Source organism: Dromiciops gliroides, chromosome 2, assembly GCF_019393635.1.
Source record: "Dromiciops gliroides isolate mDroGli1 chromosome 2, mDroGli1.pri, whole genome shotgun sequence".
Taxonomy (NCBI): domain Eukaryota; kingdom Metazoa; phylum Chordata; class Mammalia; order Microbiotheria; family Microbiotheriidae; genus Dromiciops; species Dromiciops gliroides.
Genome location: NC_057862.1, coordinates 306,268,381 through 306,284,921, shown reverse-complemented (window position 1 = coordinate 306,284,921; position 16,541 = coordinate 306,268,381). Strand labels below are relative to the sequence as shown.

Here is a 16,541-nt window from a genome sequence, read left to right as displayed (position 1 = left end):
CACCTTCAACTCTCTGCATCCAGGAGAGGAAACTGAGACTCCAGTTAGGTAGAAATGGGGTTAAGGTACAAGCCTTATGCCCTGTAATATTCTGTTCATGGTACAGTTCTAGGTCTATAAAGATGAATTTGACTGGGAATGCCTGGTCTAATGGACTGAATGTGCAATCACAAGCTCAGTCCAGGTCCTGTTTTGTTACTTTGGGCAAAGTACTCTACTTTCCTGGGAAACTTGTTTCTTTTTCTGTAAAATGATGGGGTTGGTCCTTTCCATCTCTAAGATAGTGGCTCTCTGTCATTTTAGATCTTACAGAATCTTTTTAGTCTGTGTAGACTTGCTTTTCTAAGCTTTTTGTATCTAGGTGATCTTGATCTTTTTCCTTCATATTTGTTTAGGAGGGATGCAGTACCTTGCCCTCTTCCGACCCACTTCGATAAAACCCTGCAAACCCACAAAGTACTAAAAACCTACCTTTTATGACAAGTTCTCTGTTAATTATTCATGTTTTGGACCTTAGCTTGTTTTCTTTTCTTTTCTTTTTTGCAGGGCAATAAGGGTTAAGTGACTTGCCCAGGGTCACACAGCTAGTAAGTGTCAAGTGTCTGAGACCGGATTTGAACTCAGGTCTTCCTGACTCCAGGGCCGGTGCTTTACCACTGCGCCATCTGACTGCCCTCTTAGCTTGTTTTTAATCCCTTTGCTGGTTGCTTCTCAGTCATAGAATCACATTTGTAATCCAGCTTTAGAATTAGAAAGAAGCTCTGATCTAACCTCTTCACTTCACAGACCAGGAAAGTGGAGAGATGACTTGAGGAAGATCTCAGATAGTTATTGGTAGTCAGGACTAGAAACCAAGACTCCTGATATATCTATACCTATACCATCACCTTTACCTATACTTATACCTACATCATGTGTGTGTATGTATGTATGTATGTATGTATGTATGTATGTATGTGCACACGTATATTTACATGCACTATCATACACACATATATGATAAAAGGTTTTACACATAAATTATATTTATATAAAAGACATTAATATGTTTGTGTAGATATAAATCTTGAAAATAATAAGAGATTCAAATAGACTTAATACCACATTTGACATGTCATTTTTATAAGGGCCAGCTAATATAACCTAAGATAATATTCTGCCTGTTTTTGTTAATTGCTTCTATGATAACTTTTAAAATTATTATTATTATTTTAAATTAAATTAAATTTTTTTTTGCGGGGCAATGAGAGTTAAGTGACTTGCCCATGGTCACACAGCTAGTAAGTATCAAGTGTCTGAGGCCAGATTTGAACTCAGGACCTCCTGAACCCAGGGTCGGTGCTTTATCCACTGTGACACCTAGCCGCCCCTATGATAACATTTTTTGTAGAACATTACAGGGGACAGTTTCAGAGCAACAGTGTTATAAGTGGGCTATCAGCTGTAAATGGTTTAGTTAAAATACATTAATAATGACGTGAAAAGTTGTTGTCTCAGGCAGTCTTGTATTTGGAATAGTTTATCAATGGTGGTTGTAACAACTATTCTCTGTAGTTGTTTACCTTTTACATAAGGAAAAAATGATCATCGATCCAGATCTAGGATCTCTGAATGTTTTAAAAATTATTTTGAGAACTTTTTCAGTATAATTGATTTCCTTTAATTTTACGTATTTTATTTTATGCACTTTAAAATGTTATTCTGAGAAGGGGTCCATGGACTGCACCATACTAGATTACCAAAGGGATCCTCGACAAAAAAAGTTAAGAACCACTGGGTATATATCGTTTAGATGGGACATACATGGCTTAAGTGTTTTGAGCTCCTATTTAAAGAGAAAGAGCAGGAGGGAACAAGGTTAGTCATAAAATAAAACTCCTTTACTGGAAGAATCATATTTATGTAAGCTTTGGAAATCAGTTTCCTAAATATTTTAAAGTATAGGATCTATTCTTATCAATCTGGATTGAATTGCTTATGTGCTAGAAATAGACTCCTTTCAACCTTAGAAATGAATGAATATGACAGTATTGTTCCTTTCTTATAGAAAATGACAAAAGATCATTTGGCTGAAGAGAAAACTTCTCTCCAGAAGAGTCTTCTGTACTATGAAAGTCAACATGGAAGACCGGTAATGTCTTTCTCTTGTTTTATTTTATTGCATAAAGGTAACCCTTACTTACTCTGATCACGGTTTACCTTCTGTTCTGAACTGTTGCCTTCAGCAGTGGTGTCAAACTCAAATAGAAACAGGGGCACTAATCTGTACATAAAGGTCCCTGTGGGTCACATTGATTTAGTTTTCATTTCTTTTTTTTCTTTTCTTTTTTGGGGGGGAGGGGGGCAATGAGGGTTAAATGACTTGCCCAGAGTCACACAGTTAGTAAGTGTCAAGTGTCTGAGGTCGGATTTGAACTCAGGTCCTTCTGAATCCAGGGCCCAGTGCTTTATCTATTGCGCCATCTAGCTGCCTGCCCCCTCCTCCCCCCAATAACATTTTAATCTGGTTCACTATACTTGGGAGTGTTGTGGGCCATACATAATGGGATGCCTAGAGCATTGTTTCCCACACTTTGAAATGGTTTCTATTAAAGATTGTTCACTCAAATAACACATGTAGCTATCATCATAATTCAGTTTTTGCTTGGGTTTATTGGAATAGTCTCCTAGCCGCTCTTGCTGAATCCAGTCTTTCTTTCTCTACTCTATTCATACAGTTACCAAAGTGATACACTGAAAGCACTGGTCTGTCTCATTATTCTATTCCAAAAGCTGTTATCTTATTGCTACTAGGAAGAAATGGACAATGTAAAGCCCCTCACAGCCCCTTTAAAGCTCCTACTTTTCCAGGCTTATTATACATTACTCCTTTTCTTTTGGTCTGTGTTCCAGCCAGGCTGGCCTGCTTGCTATTTTTCAGATATTACAGTATTCCATCTCCTTTTCCTGTGCCTTTGCACAAGCTGGTGTCTCCCATGCCTGGAATGCAGTCCTTCCTAACCTCTACATAGCTTCTTTCAAAGCTTAGCTCAAGTGCCACCTCCAACATGAGGCCTTTTTTGATATCTCTCTCCTCCCCTCCTTTCAGACAAAAATCGTTTTTCAGTCATGTCTGATTCTTTGTGACTCCATTTGTTTTTTTTTTTTTAAACAAAGATACTGAAGTGTTTTGCCATTTCTTTATTTTATAGATGAGAAAACTGAGGCAAATAGGGTTAAGTGACTTTACAGGGTTGCCCAGCTAGTAAATGTCTTAAGCCATATTTGAACTCAAGAAAGATAGGTCTTTCTGACTCCAGGTTCTGTACTTGATCCACTGTGTCACCAGCTGCCGTAAATAAAATATTGCCACGGCTTTCCTTTGGTTATATTCTATATTGACTTTTATGTACACATTGTTTCCCCTGATAGATTATAAGCATGTGTATATAATGTGTAATATATAATACATATAGTAAAGTTTAGTTCAGATATGGTCCCAATTCTTAAGGATCCTTAAGGGCCTAGTCCACTGTTACCAAACTCAAATAGAAATGGGAAACCATTAACCTGTACATGAGGATCACTGTAGGCTGTATATTGACATAGAAAACCACATATTTATATTATGTATTATATATTTACATTTGTTTATTTTGTTAAATATTTCCCAATTATATTTTAATCTGGTTCCATCAGGCTTCGGTTGGACAATTCTATTTTAGTTGTCATTGTTCAGTCATTCAGTCATCTCTGACTTTTCATGAGCCCGTGGGCCACACTGTCCATGGGGTTTTCCTGGCAAAAGATACTGGAGTAATGACTTACCCAGGGTCACATAGCTAGTAAGTGTTTGAGGATGAATTTGAACTGAGGTCTTCAGCTCCATCTCAGTCTGTTTTGCTTGATTACTACATCATATTCCCTAGCTGTTGGTATATCCGAAGGTTCTGTCTTGGTTGTCTTTTTACTTGCTGACCTCCTTACTCCCTTGGGTTTAATTATCATCTCTATGTAGATAACTCCCAGTTCTATATTTTTCAGATCATTCCCTCCTGAGCATCACAACTGCCTGTTAGACATTTGGAAATGGATGTCCCCATGGATATTTCAAACTCACCATGTCCAAAACAGAATTTTCTTTCTCCCCTGACCTCCCCTTCTTCTGAACTTCCTTATTTCTTTTGAGCATACCTTCATCCTTCTATTTGTCCAGTTTTGGAAGTCCAGCAGCTCTTCACTCTTCTTTAACACACATATCTAAAAATGAGTGGCCAAATCCTATTGTATCTACCTCCACAGCACTTCACATCTGCTCCCTTTTCACTGCCTCTTAGCTAGGATCAACTATAAACACCCCTGTTTGATTTTTAAAACCCAGCTTTATTCACTTCTCTTTCCATGATGACATGATATTTTTCAAGCATGGCAATCCATGCCTTTTCACTGGCCCTTTGCCAGGCCTGCTGTGTACTCCCTCTTCTTTTTCTACTCTCTCTTCTTCTTGACCTCTTAGGATACCTTAGTTCTTTGAAGACTCACCCTAACTCAATTACTGCCCTCTTTCCTGATGTATAGTCTTCCCCCCAAAAAAAAAACCCCCAAACAAACATAATACTCTTCTTCTACTTTGTATTTATTTTGTCTTTATATACTGATGTGAATGTATGGATGTAGTATTCTCCTGTAGAATGTATGCTACTTCAATATTTGATTTTAATTTTTTTTCTTTATGTCCTTAGCACTTAGAAGAAAGTAGCTTTTAATATACTCATTGATTGATTTTGAACATAAGGAAACACCATGAACTGAGGAACAGAGGATATGCTTGTAATCTACTTGGGCTAGAGCATATATGATGAGCAGTAGTATGTATGATTAAGGGGTGGAAAGTGAGTCTGTAGCCAGATTGTGGATTTGAAAAGCAAGCAAAAGAGTCTGAACTTGACTCAGGAGACTGTAGGAAGCCACTAAATATTTTTGAGCAGAACAGTCACATGACCAAATCTAGGCAGAAGGAAATTAATTTGGCAGCAGTATTAAGGCTGGACTGGGGGCAAGGAGTTAAGTTAACTGTTTTAGAAATTCATGGTGGGGCAGCTAGGTGGCGCAGTGGATAAAGCACCGGCCCTGAATTCAGGAGTTCCTGAGTTCAAATCCGGCCTCAGACACTTGACACTTACTAGCTGTGTGACCCTGGGCAAGTCACTTAACCCCCATTGCCCCGCAAAAAAAAAAAAAAAAGAAATTTATGGGACAGCTAGGTGGCGCAGTGGATAGAGCACCGGCCCTGGGTTCATGAGGACCTGAGTTCAAATCTGGCCTCAGACACTTGACTACTTAATAGCTTTGTGACCCTGGACAAGTCACTTAACCCCAATTGCCTCAAACCCCCCCCCCCCCCCAAAAAAAAAAAAAGTTCATGTAGGTGGGGTTGAGAAAATAAGTACTCACACATACTTCCAGTAAGGTAGCAATAGTAGGAATAGAGAGAACATGTTCCTTTTATGTATGTATCTGTTATAGTGTTTTGCACATAAACAGTCATTAATGAATGTTTGTTGATTAAAAACAGTAGGATTTAGTAATTGATTAGCTATAGGTTACAGACAAGGCAGATAACAACCGAGTTTGTGGATACAAGCAATCTGGCTTTTGACCTTCATCACTCAACTGAAATTGCTTTCTTAAGAATCCGATGGCTTTTTTCTGTCTTCTTCCCAACCTCTCTGCTATATTTGTATGGATAGTCTCTTTCTGTTTTTGTGTGTGATTATATTCTTTCCTGATTGTTCTAACTTATTTAACTGTTCCTCGGGTTCCTTTGCTGGCTCATCCATATCACATCCCCTAACTTTAGGTGTACCCTAAGATTCTGTTTATTCCCTTTTCTCTTCCTGCACTCTTTTTCTTTGGTACACTCATCATTTATCAGAGTTTAACTATCATCTCTTTTTGGATGGCACAGATCTATATAACCAGATCCATTTTTTTCCATGACTCTTAATCTCATCACCATGCTTGTTGGACATTTCAACCCAGATGTCCCAGAGACTTTTCTTACAAAGCATGTACAAAACTGAATTCGTTATCTTCCTTTCAAACCCATCCCTTTCCTCCTGTGTTTTAAAATGTATTATTCTCTCCCTTCCACCCATTCCCTCTGCACTGAGAAGGTAAACAGTATGATATCCATTATACATGTGAAGTCATGAAAACCATAATTATCCATATGGCAAAAAAAAAAAAAAAAGCAAGAACATTATCATTCATTATACTTTGAGTTCATCACTTCTCTCTCTAAAGGTTGGTAACATTTTTCCATCAAGAGTCCTTTGGAATCATTGTATTGTTCAGAGTAGCCGCGTCTTTCCCAGTTTGATCATCATTACAGAATTGCTCTTACTATATATAGTGATCCCTTGGTTGTTTACTTTGCTTTAGTCTTGCCATGTTTTTCTCATATTACAAGCATATATCACAACTCGTTCAGCTATTCCCCAGTTGATGAGCATCCTCTCAATTTCTAATTCTTTGGCGCCACATAAAGAACTGTTATAAATATTTTTGTACATGTGGGTCCTTTTCCCTTTTTTATGATATCTTTGGAGTACAGACATGGTGGTATTAATGGCTCAAAGGGTATGTACAGTTTTATAGACCTTTGGGTGTAGTTCTAGACTGTTTTCCAGAATGGTTGAACCAGTTCACTACATTCCCAACAGTTCATTAATGTGCCTGTTTTCATTCATCCCCTCTAGCATTTGTCATCTCCGATAGGTATGAGGTGGTACTTCAGAGTTTTAATTTGCATTTCTCTAATCAATAGTAATTTAGAGCATCCTTTCATTTAACTATAAATAGCTTTGATTTCTTCTTCTGAAAACTGCCTGTTCATATCCTTTGACCATTTATCAGTTGGGGAATGGATGGTCCTCCTTGACTGAAATGTACTTCCCTTTTCATGTCTGCCTCATAGAATGCCCCTTTTTTTTTTTTTTTTTTTTTTTTTTTTTTTAAGTGAGGCAATTGGGGTTAAATGACTTGCCCAGGGTCACACAGCTAGTAAGTGTCAAGTGTCTGAGGCTGGATTTGAACTCAGGTCCTCCTGACTCCAGGGCCAGTGCTCTATCCATTGCGCCACCATTGCCTCTAGAATGCCTTTCTTTTTGAAGCTTAAGCACAACTTTCTAAATTCAGTCTTTCTGGACAGTTTGTTAAGTACTTTGTATTTATTCTGTGTATATTTGCTCCTCATGTACATATACACATGTATTTTAGGCACTTAATAAATATTGCTTGAGACTGGTTGTTACCACTGACAGAAATAGTGAAATTAGAATGGAAAGCAGGCTTAACAGAAAAGGTCACAGGATATAGAGATAGAAAGGATATTAGATTTCAACCAATCTACTTTTTGTGAAAACTAAGAATTGGAAACAAAGTAGATGCCCATCAACAGAGAAGTAGCTAAACAAATTGTGGTACATGAATGTAATGGAATAGAAAATTCAGTAAATTCGTTCCAAAGCTGTCCTTCTTATCTTTTATCTCCCATGGAATTTTCTGTGCTCTAAGAGATGATGTGTGTGGTAAATACAGAGAGGTATAGAAAGATCTATATGAACTGATGGAGAGTGAAGTAAGCAGAGCCAAGAAAACAATAAACACAATTCTTAAAGCAATGTAAATGGAAAGAATAATGCCATGCCAAAAATAAAAAGTAAATGTAACAAAATTATGAAGATCAAGTGAGACTCAAATGAAGAGATATGAGATGAGACCCCCAATCTACCCCTTGGTGGGGATAGGAAGTCCACAACATTATTTGTCTTGTGGGATGGTTTTCTGGGAGGGGGAGGATACATGGGATGCTTGGTGATGTAAGAGATGGAAAATATCAATGAAAAAACTTATTTTAAAAAAAGATTTCAACCAATCCTAACACTTTCAATTTATAGATGATGAAACAGAAGCTTAGGGTAGTCACTTAAGTAGTAGCGGAACTGGATTTCAAACCCAGGTCATCTGACTCCATGTCTCATTCATTTCCCATTACATTGAGTGTAATCTTTGTCACATACTGACTTTGAGCACCCAGGTGGAGATGAGGATTTGGAACTTGGAAGTTGGTAGCAATAGAGATAGAGATTTGGGAGTCATCTTTATAAAAATTATAGTTGGAATCATCTGTTGACTGAATGAGATTGCCAAAGGGGAGAGAGTATAGAGAAAAGAGGAAACGGTTAAGGACAGAACCTTGGTGTACCACCTACATTAAAAGGACCCAGATTTAGTATATGACCTGACACATGCAGGTGCTTAATATATGTTTGGCAGATGGAAAAGAGCCAGTGGAGAAAAGGATTTAAGGTGGTTGAGAGAGGCAGCCTCATGTAGTACGTACATAGGAACAGGAGTCAAGAGAGACCTGGGCTCGAATACCAGCTCTAGGACTGTGTGTCTTAGTTTCCTCATTTGTAAGAGTGAGAGAATGATAACTTGTCACAAAGTTTGTTCTAGGATCAAATGAGGGGAGGGATAAATTACTTTGGAAATCTTAAAGTGCTGTATAAATATTATTACTTTACTCTTCTTTGGACATTGAACAAGTTACTTCCCTGTTCTGTTTTTCATCTGTAAAATGAGAGGGGGTGAACTTGATGGCTTATAAGGTATTTTCCAGTTCTTAATCTATTATTGGCCATATATATTATCAGTGAACAAACATTTATTAATGATTTTGTGCCAGACACAGGGCAAAGAAACACATAAACATATTATTCATAGAAGTGGCAGTGATAATATTAATACAGAATGACTGCTATGAAACAAGATTCTAGAGGAGACTGGAGTGGATGGACTTAGGTAAATGGGATTAGCTTTAGCAAGGAGTTGAAATACCTCTTTTTGTGTGTTATGAGAGAAAAGGGGGAGAAATACTGATGAAGAGACTTTGTAGATTGGACAAGGCCTAGTCTTTATTACTATGGGGAGAAGAAATGTAGAGTTGTGTATAAGTTGTTTAGATATGTTATTTAGATATAAATGTCTAAATTTTAATTTTTGTTATTCTGAACTTAACAAAACAACAAACATGAATATTTCTATATACAAAGTATAGAAAATTCATCATGAGTTCCAAAGTTGTCTTTCCTGTTCTTTGTGTCCATTGGAACTTTCTCTGTTATATTTGGTATGCATTTTAAAAAAGAAAAAACTTGATTAATGGTTTTTAATTTGGGGGTGTACATAACTTCCTTCTCCTCACCCCCAACTCTTATTTGCCATAGTCAAACAAAACATTTCTTTCAAGAGGTGAAGGTTATTTATGTTCCATCATTCTTCTGGAATTGTGATTAATCATTGTTTAGATCAAAGTTCTTAAGTCTTTCAAAATTGTTTTTCTCTACAGTATTGTAGCCATTGAATCAATTTTTCCTGAGGTTCTGCTCATTTTACTCAGCATCCGTTCATACAAGTCTTCAGATAATTTTTTAGTCATTCTTCAGTCATGGACACCCTCTTCATTTCTCATTTTTTGGGTACCAAAAAGTGCTGCTAGGGGCAGCTAGATGGCGCAGTGGATAGAGCACCGGCCCTGGATTCAGGAGGACCTGAGTTCAAATCCGGCCTCAGACACTTAACACTTACTAGCTGTGTGACCCTGGGCAAGTCACTTAACCCCAATTGCCCCGCCAAAAAAAAAAAAAGTGCTGCTATATCTATTTTTGTATAATTGGATCCTTTCTCTTTAATATCTTTGGGCTGTATGTCTAGTAGTGGTATTGCTGGGTCAAGAATATGTATCATTTAGTGATATTCAGGAGTTTAGTATAAATCAAGTCATAGTTCCACCAGTAGTACATACATTAGTTTGCCTTTCTACAGTTCCTCCAGTAGTTGAACATTTTGGTGGTCATTTTTCCAATCTGATAATTATGATTAAAAACTCATAATACTAGTCATTTCTCTTAATAATAATTTGGACCATATTTTCATAGGTTTCTTCCTGGGTAGTAGTTTTTTTTTAAGGTCTCCTTTTTATTCCCCTCTCAGGAATTTTAGTTTTCAGTCATATCCAGTTATAAAGTGACCTCATCTGGGGATTTTTTGGCAAAGATCTTGAAGTGATTTGCCAATTCCTTCTCCAGCTCATTTTATAGATGAGGAAACTGAGGCAAACAGGGCTAAGTGACTTGCTTAGGGGTCACATATCTAGTAAATGTCTGAGATCCGATTTAAAATCAGGAAGCTCAGTTTTCCTGACTCTAGGTCTGGCACTCTACTCACTATGCCAAATAGCCACCCATCCTCTCTTGGGAATCATCTTCAGACTAAAATTTGCATTTACCTATATTTTATTGTTCTTGAACTCTTTTGTTAAACATGGAAAATGAGGGTCTTGTTTAAAGTTGTAGACATTTGGATTTTTTATTGATTTTGCTAGGTTCCTTACCATCGTCTTTTGTTGCAGGTAACCAGAGAAGAGAGACATATTGTTAAACCTCTCTATGATAGATACCGGCTTGTGAAGCAGATGCTGACGAGGGCAAGCATCACTCCCATTCTTGTATGTAAAATAAGCATTTCTTAATGTACTTATTATTGCTGGGCACCATTAAAATTGTTTTAAAAACCCACCTCCATAATTTTATCTTTGGACATGAGTCATGAAGGTTTTGCTTTTGTTTTACAGCATTTTAAAGATAAAGACTTGAATATAATCTTAATATAACGGGAATTTTTTTCTGTATCCTACCAAAGTATAATGAAATTTTGTCTTGCTATCGTACTGAATATCCAATGATTTAGTATACAAAGCATGTGTGGTGTTTGTTTTAGGGATCCCCATCTACCAAGCGACGAGGTCAAATGTTACAACCTATTATAGAAGGAGAAACAGCCCACTTTTTTGAAGAAATTAAGGTATAACTTTAAAGACTGCTCTTTTAATCTATTCCTTACAAGTAAAGCTGAAATTGTTGGTCTGTTTGATTCATTGTTTTATATCTTGTATCTGTTCAGGAAGAAGAAGAAGATGGTGTTAATTTGTCTTCTGAGTTAAATGATATCTTGAAAACTGCTACACAAACACAGGCCTTTTCAAGTTCATTGGAAAATTCAGAATCTGATGTTGAAGAAAGTCAAGAAAAGCTGGCTCTGGATCTCCGTCTGTCAAGTACTCGAGCAGCTTCCATGTATGCACTCTGGCTTATGATTTCCACACGTTGTAGAATAGAATAAAATATTAGGTCAAGGGATTGATTGTTTACACTGGGGGAACAATCAGTACACAACATATGTCATATCCCAAAGAAAAAGTTTCTGAAATGTTAAAGAATAACATACTATATAGATAGGCATAGAGAGCTGGCCTCATAAAAGACCTGAATTTAAGTCCTGTCTCCGACACATGTAGCTTTGTACATGAGGCACATAGTGCTTCAGGCAAGTCACTTAATCAGGACTGCTTCAGCCAGCTCTAAAATAGATGCTAAAGTTCACAGTTTGCATTGGTAGAGGGATTTTTTCCTGTACCAATGAAATCACAATGCTACTTTAAAGGAACAGATGATCGAATTATATTTTTAAAGTAAACAATATGTACACACGACCATATACAGTTTTATGCACATATAACTATATGTTATGTATATTATATATTAGTATATAATATATAAATGTTTTATACACATAAGTAGGTTCTTAATAAATGTTGATTAATATGTGTGCATGTATACTTATATGAAAAAACTTCATAAAGCTTAAAGTGCTATGTACAAGGAAATAATGCTTGAACTGGAACACACTGTAACCTTTAGTTAAAATAACCTTTATTAGTTATTAGTAATATTTTTTTTCCCATAAAGAATGAGAACTTCACTGGATGAATGTTTTTTCCCTTATTTTACTTTTAGGCCGGAATTACTAGAGCAACTTTGGAAAGCCAGAGCTGAAAAAAAGAAGCTACGCAAAACATTACGGGAATTTGAAGAAGCATTTTATCAACAAAATGGAAGGTTTGTTGTTGGCAAAATAACTATAAAAGTAGTGAGATAGTCCTTTCCCACTCTGTTCTAACTTTCAGGGTTACTGTTATATATGAAGTGGATTATGTGTGATCAGAAATCAGTCTAATTCTACTCCCAGGCATGCTATATTTTAACATTATATTATAGACTTTGAAATACAGTTTAAAAACCACTCTGATAGTTTCCCCCTCTTAACCCTCCCCCCACCCCCACCACACACACAAAATGAGAAAGCATCAGAGGCATGCAATAGGTGCAAGTGAACATTTGATAAAATATTCACAGGATGATGGAGAGGTAGATTTTACCACCTTTAAAACAACTTCATGGCTACAGTAATTCATTTACCTGGGAGCAAGGGGGAGGAAAGGAACCAGGGGACAAACTAATTTTAGATCCCTCAGTTTGAGTGGGTTCCTGATAGTTGCTAAAAGAGCCAGCTTTGGAATCAGAGCCTCAGGGACATGGATTCAAATTCCTTTTCAAACATTTAATTTACTGTGTAGCTTTAGGCCAAGTCACTTCATCCTTAAGTGCCTGAGGCAACTCTGAGATTGAGTCTACATTGGGAGAAGGCCTTTGCTCCACCTCTGACATTAACAGGTAGGGAAGGAGGGAGGAAGAGCTAGGGAGAGGGAGAGAGAGGTTTAGCTTGGAAAGCCTATGAGTCAAGCAGGCTATGTCTTGTATTAAAATTATATTAGTGGCCCACTGGAGTCAACCTTTCAACCAAAACCCCTCAGGTGTGAGCTTCACAGATCTTAGGATCACAGGAACATAAAATTGAGGGCCTCAGGAGACCATCGAGTCCAACCCCCTTATTTTACATATGAGGAAACAGACTGAGAGAAGTGAACTGACTTGCCTAGGGCCCCCCAGCTAAATAAGGCAGGATTTGAACTCAGGTGTCCTTTAAACTGATTAAGAAAAACTTGCTTCTAATTGAGTTGGAAATTCGCATGATGAGTCTGAAATGGAGTTTAAATGCATTGTTTCAGGCTCCAGAAAGAATTAGAAACTGGGATGTCTTAACAGCTAATGACTATTAAGACTAAATGGCTTAAGGAATATTAACTTTCAATTAAACCTTCCTGTTCAGGTGAAGAGGTGTGCGGTGTAATAGATGTTCAAAGCAGCTTGTCATGAATATTATACTTGAAGAAATTTTCATGCCCTTAAACTGTCATAATTCCTTGCATTATTGTAACTATTTTGGGCCAAATTTCACAAGGTGAAGTTGTAACTTTATCTGTATGGAGAACTTTTTTATTAGCTTGGATCCCCATATGGTGATGTTATAATTCATTAAAGTATTCCCTTGATAAACATTCCTGGGAATTGCTTATTGATTAACATTGATACAAATGCAGCTCTCTTTACAATAATATTTATCTGCCAAAAAAAATTGATTGCAATCACAATGTTTTACTCCTCTTAGGGGTAGAGATTTTTACCTTTCTGATATTCTTTATCTCCTCCCATCTTGTACTCTTCTCATACCCCCTAAAACCAGTCTTTATTGAGCATATATGTAATAACTGCAGTGCATTTCATCTACTAGAAATCTCATATTCTTTAAATCTTGTTAATGTGTTTATAGGTTGAAAGGAATATATTTGCTTTCTTGAATGTTATGCTTTTTTTTTTTTAAAGGAATGCTCAGAAAGAGGATCGGACTCCAATGTTTGAGGAGTACAGGGAGTATAAGAAAATTAAAGCCAAACTTAGGCTCCTTGAAGTTCTTATCAGCAAACAAGATTCTTCAAAATCCATATAAAAATGCTCCTTCAAAACATCATAAAAACCAGTTGTATTCCCTGAAGCTACCATCGTGTGTACTGGCTGATGCTTGAGTTCATTTTTTGTCATGTGCTATTCAAAGAATTTCATGTGAACTTTATTGTGGTGCCACTACAAAAATATGATCGAAGGGCAAGTAGGCCCCTTTTAGGGAATGAATAAAATGTTCCAAATTAACAGGAAACTATTCTCTCTACTTTTAGCAAACATGCAGTTTCCTTCAGTGTTTTGTATTACAGATACATCCTTTTCCCAAAAGACTATAGAATTTTATCTTTTCAACTTTAAAGAACTTTGGAAATTTACAAGCTTTTTGTTATTACCAACTTCTTTTTGCATTACTGAAGAAAATTAAGATGTAGATCTTCACACCACACTGAACTACTCTAGTTGCCTTTTTCTTACAGAAAAATTGAGTGAAAAAACCATAAAAATGCATACATATGCAACTCTATTCTGTGTTTTCCTGGAAAACCAAAATCAAACTGAAATTCCTTTCTGAGTCCTGCTGTGGAACAGCTTTCTGTTTAAATCCCAAAAAGACAAGTGTCACACAGGTAATATGTTATCAATCCATGGATTTTTTTTTAACCCCAAGTCAGTGGTCACAGCTCCTGGACGAAGAAAGCAATGGACAGACCAGAAAGTGACCTTCCTTAATTTTAAAAACACAGAAAACAACTCGGAAAACTGATTCATTATCACATGCTGCCTACAGGACTTGAGTTACTGTTCATTTTCTTGGTTATTGTTTAACAACTGGTGGTGACATGATTTGCCTTCCCCAACTGATAATGTGAGAACCTTATTACCCATGTCAGCATGTGGGAAATCTGATGGTGCTTAGACTTGTATAGTGCCAGCAGATCCAAACTGGCCTAAATCAGTAAAAATGATTGTTATAGCTGAAGTAAATCTGTTTTTAACAAGGGCTAATATTACTGCATTTTACATGCACCTTAGGGTGGATTGGTGGGTTGTGTAAGTCTATAAATTACAAGAAAAAAATCCTACAATAAGCCAACATCCTTCCTCTCTCCCCCACCCCTCCCCAAAATTACCTTCTGTTATCACATTGTACATGTGTGATGCAGCTAGGAAACAGAAAGCAGTGGTGTGCCCTTGTAAGCAGATCTTTTTTTTTTTTCCTGTGCATGGTTCAGCTTTAAAAAAGTCCTCTTGATGTCATTCTGGTGATCATTTTCACTATGTTGGTTGATTATTTGCTTGCTTGTTCTATATGATACAGCAGTCATTAAAAAGATTCAGGTCAGGCAAAACTTAAGTGTTAATTTTTAACTGGTGCTTTTCTGTATGGGTAAGTGTATCGGTTTGACTAGTGCTATGTTTTGCATGCAGTGATTTTACATGCATGTTTTCTAAGAAACTAATATTAGCACACTTTGTTTCATCAAAAACCAAAAACTTCTTTTTTGGGGGGGGTGGGAACATCATTAGAAGTTGTGGGAAGCATGAACTTCATAGACTTGGGGGACTGTTATAAACACAGGGTTGAAAATGAATAGAATTTATAGTACTTCAAAGTTCATCTGTGTGTGCAATGCCTTTTTTGTTTTTGGAATTGAATAGTGGACATATAGTTTGGGAATCTTAACAAAAAGCACTAAAACTAGCCATGTTCTGATGGTTTCCCTTTATATAGCAAGGCTATTCATAAAGTTTATAGAGAAATGAAATTTAAAAACTAAAACCAGGACCATTTATCACTTTGATTTGAATCCATTGTGCAATGTACATTTCAATTTCAGTTATTTTTTTTTCTATCAGTCCACAGACACGGGTGTATCCAAACATTGAAACTAATGTGTACTGTATATTGTTGTACATGAATGTTTGTGTTTTATATGCCACATGCAAAATGTCAATATGCACTATTTAAATGTTTTAAATAATATATTCCTCCTTTATAATGCTTAAAACTATATGATTCCAATATTTTTATAAGTGAGTGATCTGACTGGTTTTGTTTTAGAATTAACAGCTGCTTCGTGTTTGTTGTACAGAGTGTTTGAGCTGTTCAGTTTAGTAGATAAGCATGGCAACAGTTATGCTCTTATGTGTTGTGTGCCATCCTTGTTGGGCAGTAAGTGGTAGAATTAGGCATTTTGTGATAAATTAGAGTTTTACTTTGATACAAGTAAAAACTATATATCTATATACCAGCAATATATAGATATATAGATATATATTTATATGTCCAATAGATATAATTACATTGCTATATCTGGCACTTCAATGTATAGATTTTTGTAATAAAAAATACCTTAATCTTTATTGTCCCAAGTCATTGTAATGGCTTCCTATTTTTCCAACAGGTATTTAAAACATGGCAGCCCCTGGAATTCCTTTAGCACATAATATCCTCAAACATGAAGCTCTGGCTCAGTTTTTTCTTGGTTGAATAGGTCAGACCTAGAACCCTGTGGCAGCAGGATTGTTGCCTTAAGCAATATGGGGTTGATGGCAACAAGTGTGGAAAGAAAAAAAATTTTTTGGAAGAAGGTATGCAGCCTTCTTTTAACAGTTAGAATTATTTAGAAACAGAATTTGTCTTGGAAGATCAAAAGAACTCTTCTTAATCTGCCAAAGAAAGAACATTTGATGGTAGTTATAGAATTGACCTTCATTGGGGGTTTTAGTCTATTGCTGTTTAACAGCTATAAAAATGATAACTTTAAAGTGGTGACTAGTCTTAGTATATAAAAA

At 36.5% G+C, this 16,541-nt stretch overlaps 1 protein-coding gene across 5 annotated transcripts in view; it reads left to right on the top strand.

Annotated features, from left to right (window-relative positions):
• FAM13B (family with sequence similarity 13 member B) overlaps positions 1-16,109 on the top strand; it is a 131,822-nt gene extending 115,713 nt beyond the window's left edge. For all 5 annotated transcript variants that reach the window (XM_043981962.1, XM_043981964.1, XM_043981963.1 and 2 more), the window contains 6 exons: positions 2,048-2,131; positions 10,457-10,552; positions 10,825-10,908; positions 11,008-11,180; positions 11,901-12,002; positions 13,668-16,109. In XM_043981962.1, the coding sequence (XP_043837897.1) occupies positions 2,048-2,131; positions 10,457-10,552; positions 10,825-10,908; positions 11,008-11,180; positions 11,901-12,002; positions 13,668-13,791 (663 nt within the window). In that variant the 3' untranslated portion in view covers positions 13,792-16,109. The remainder of the gene's footprint in view (positions 1-2,047; positions 2,132-10,456; positions 10,553-10,824; positions 10,909-11,007; positions 11,181-11,900; positions 12,003-13,667) is intronic.
• The last annotated feature ends 432 nt before the right edge of the window (positions 16,110-16,541 follow it).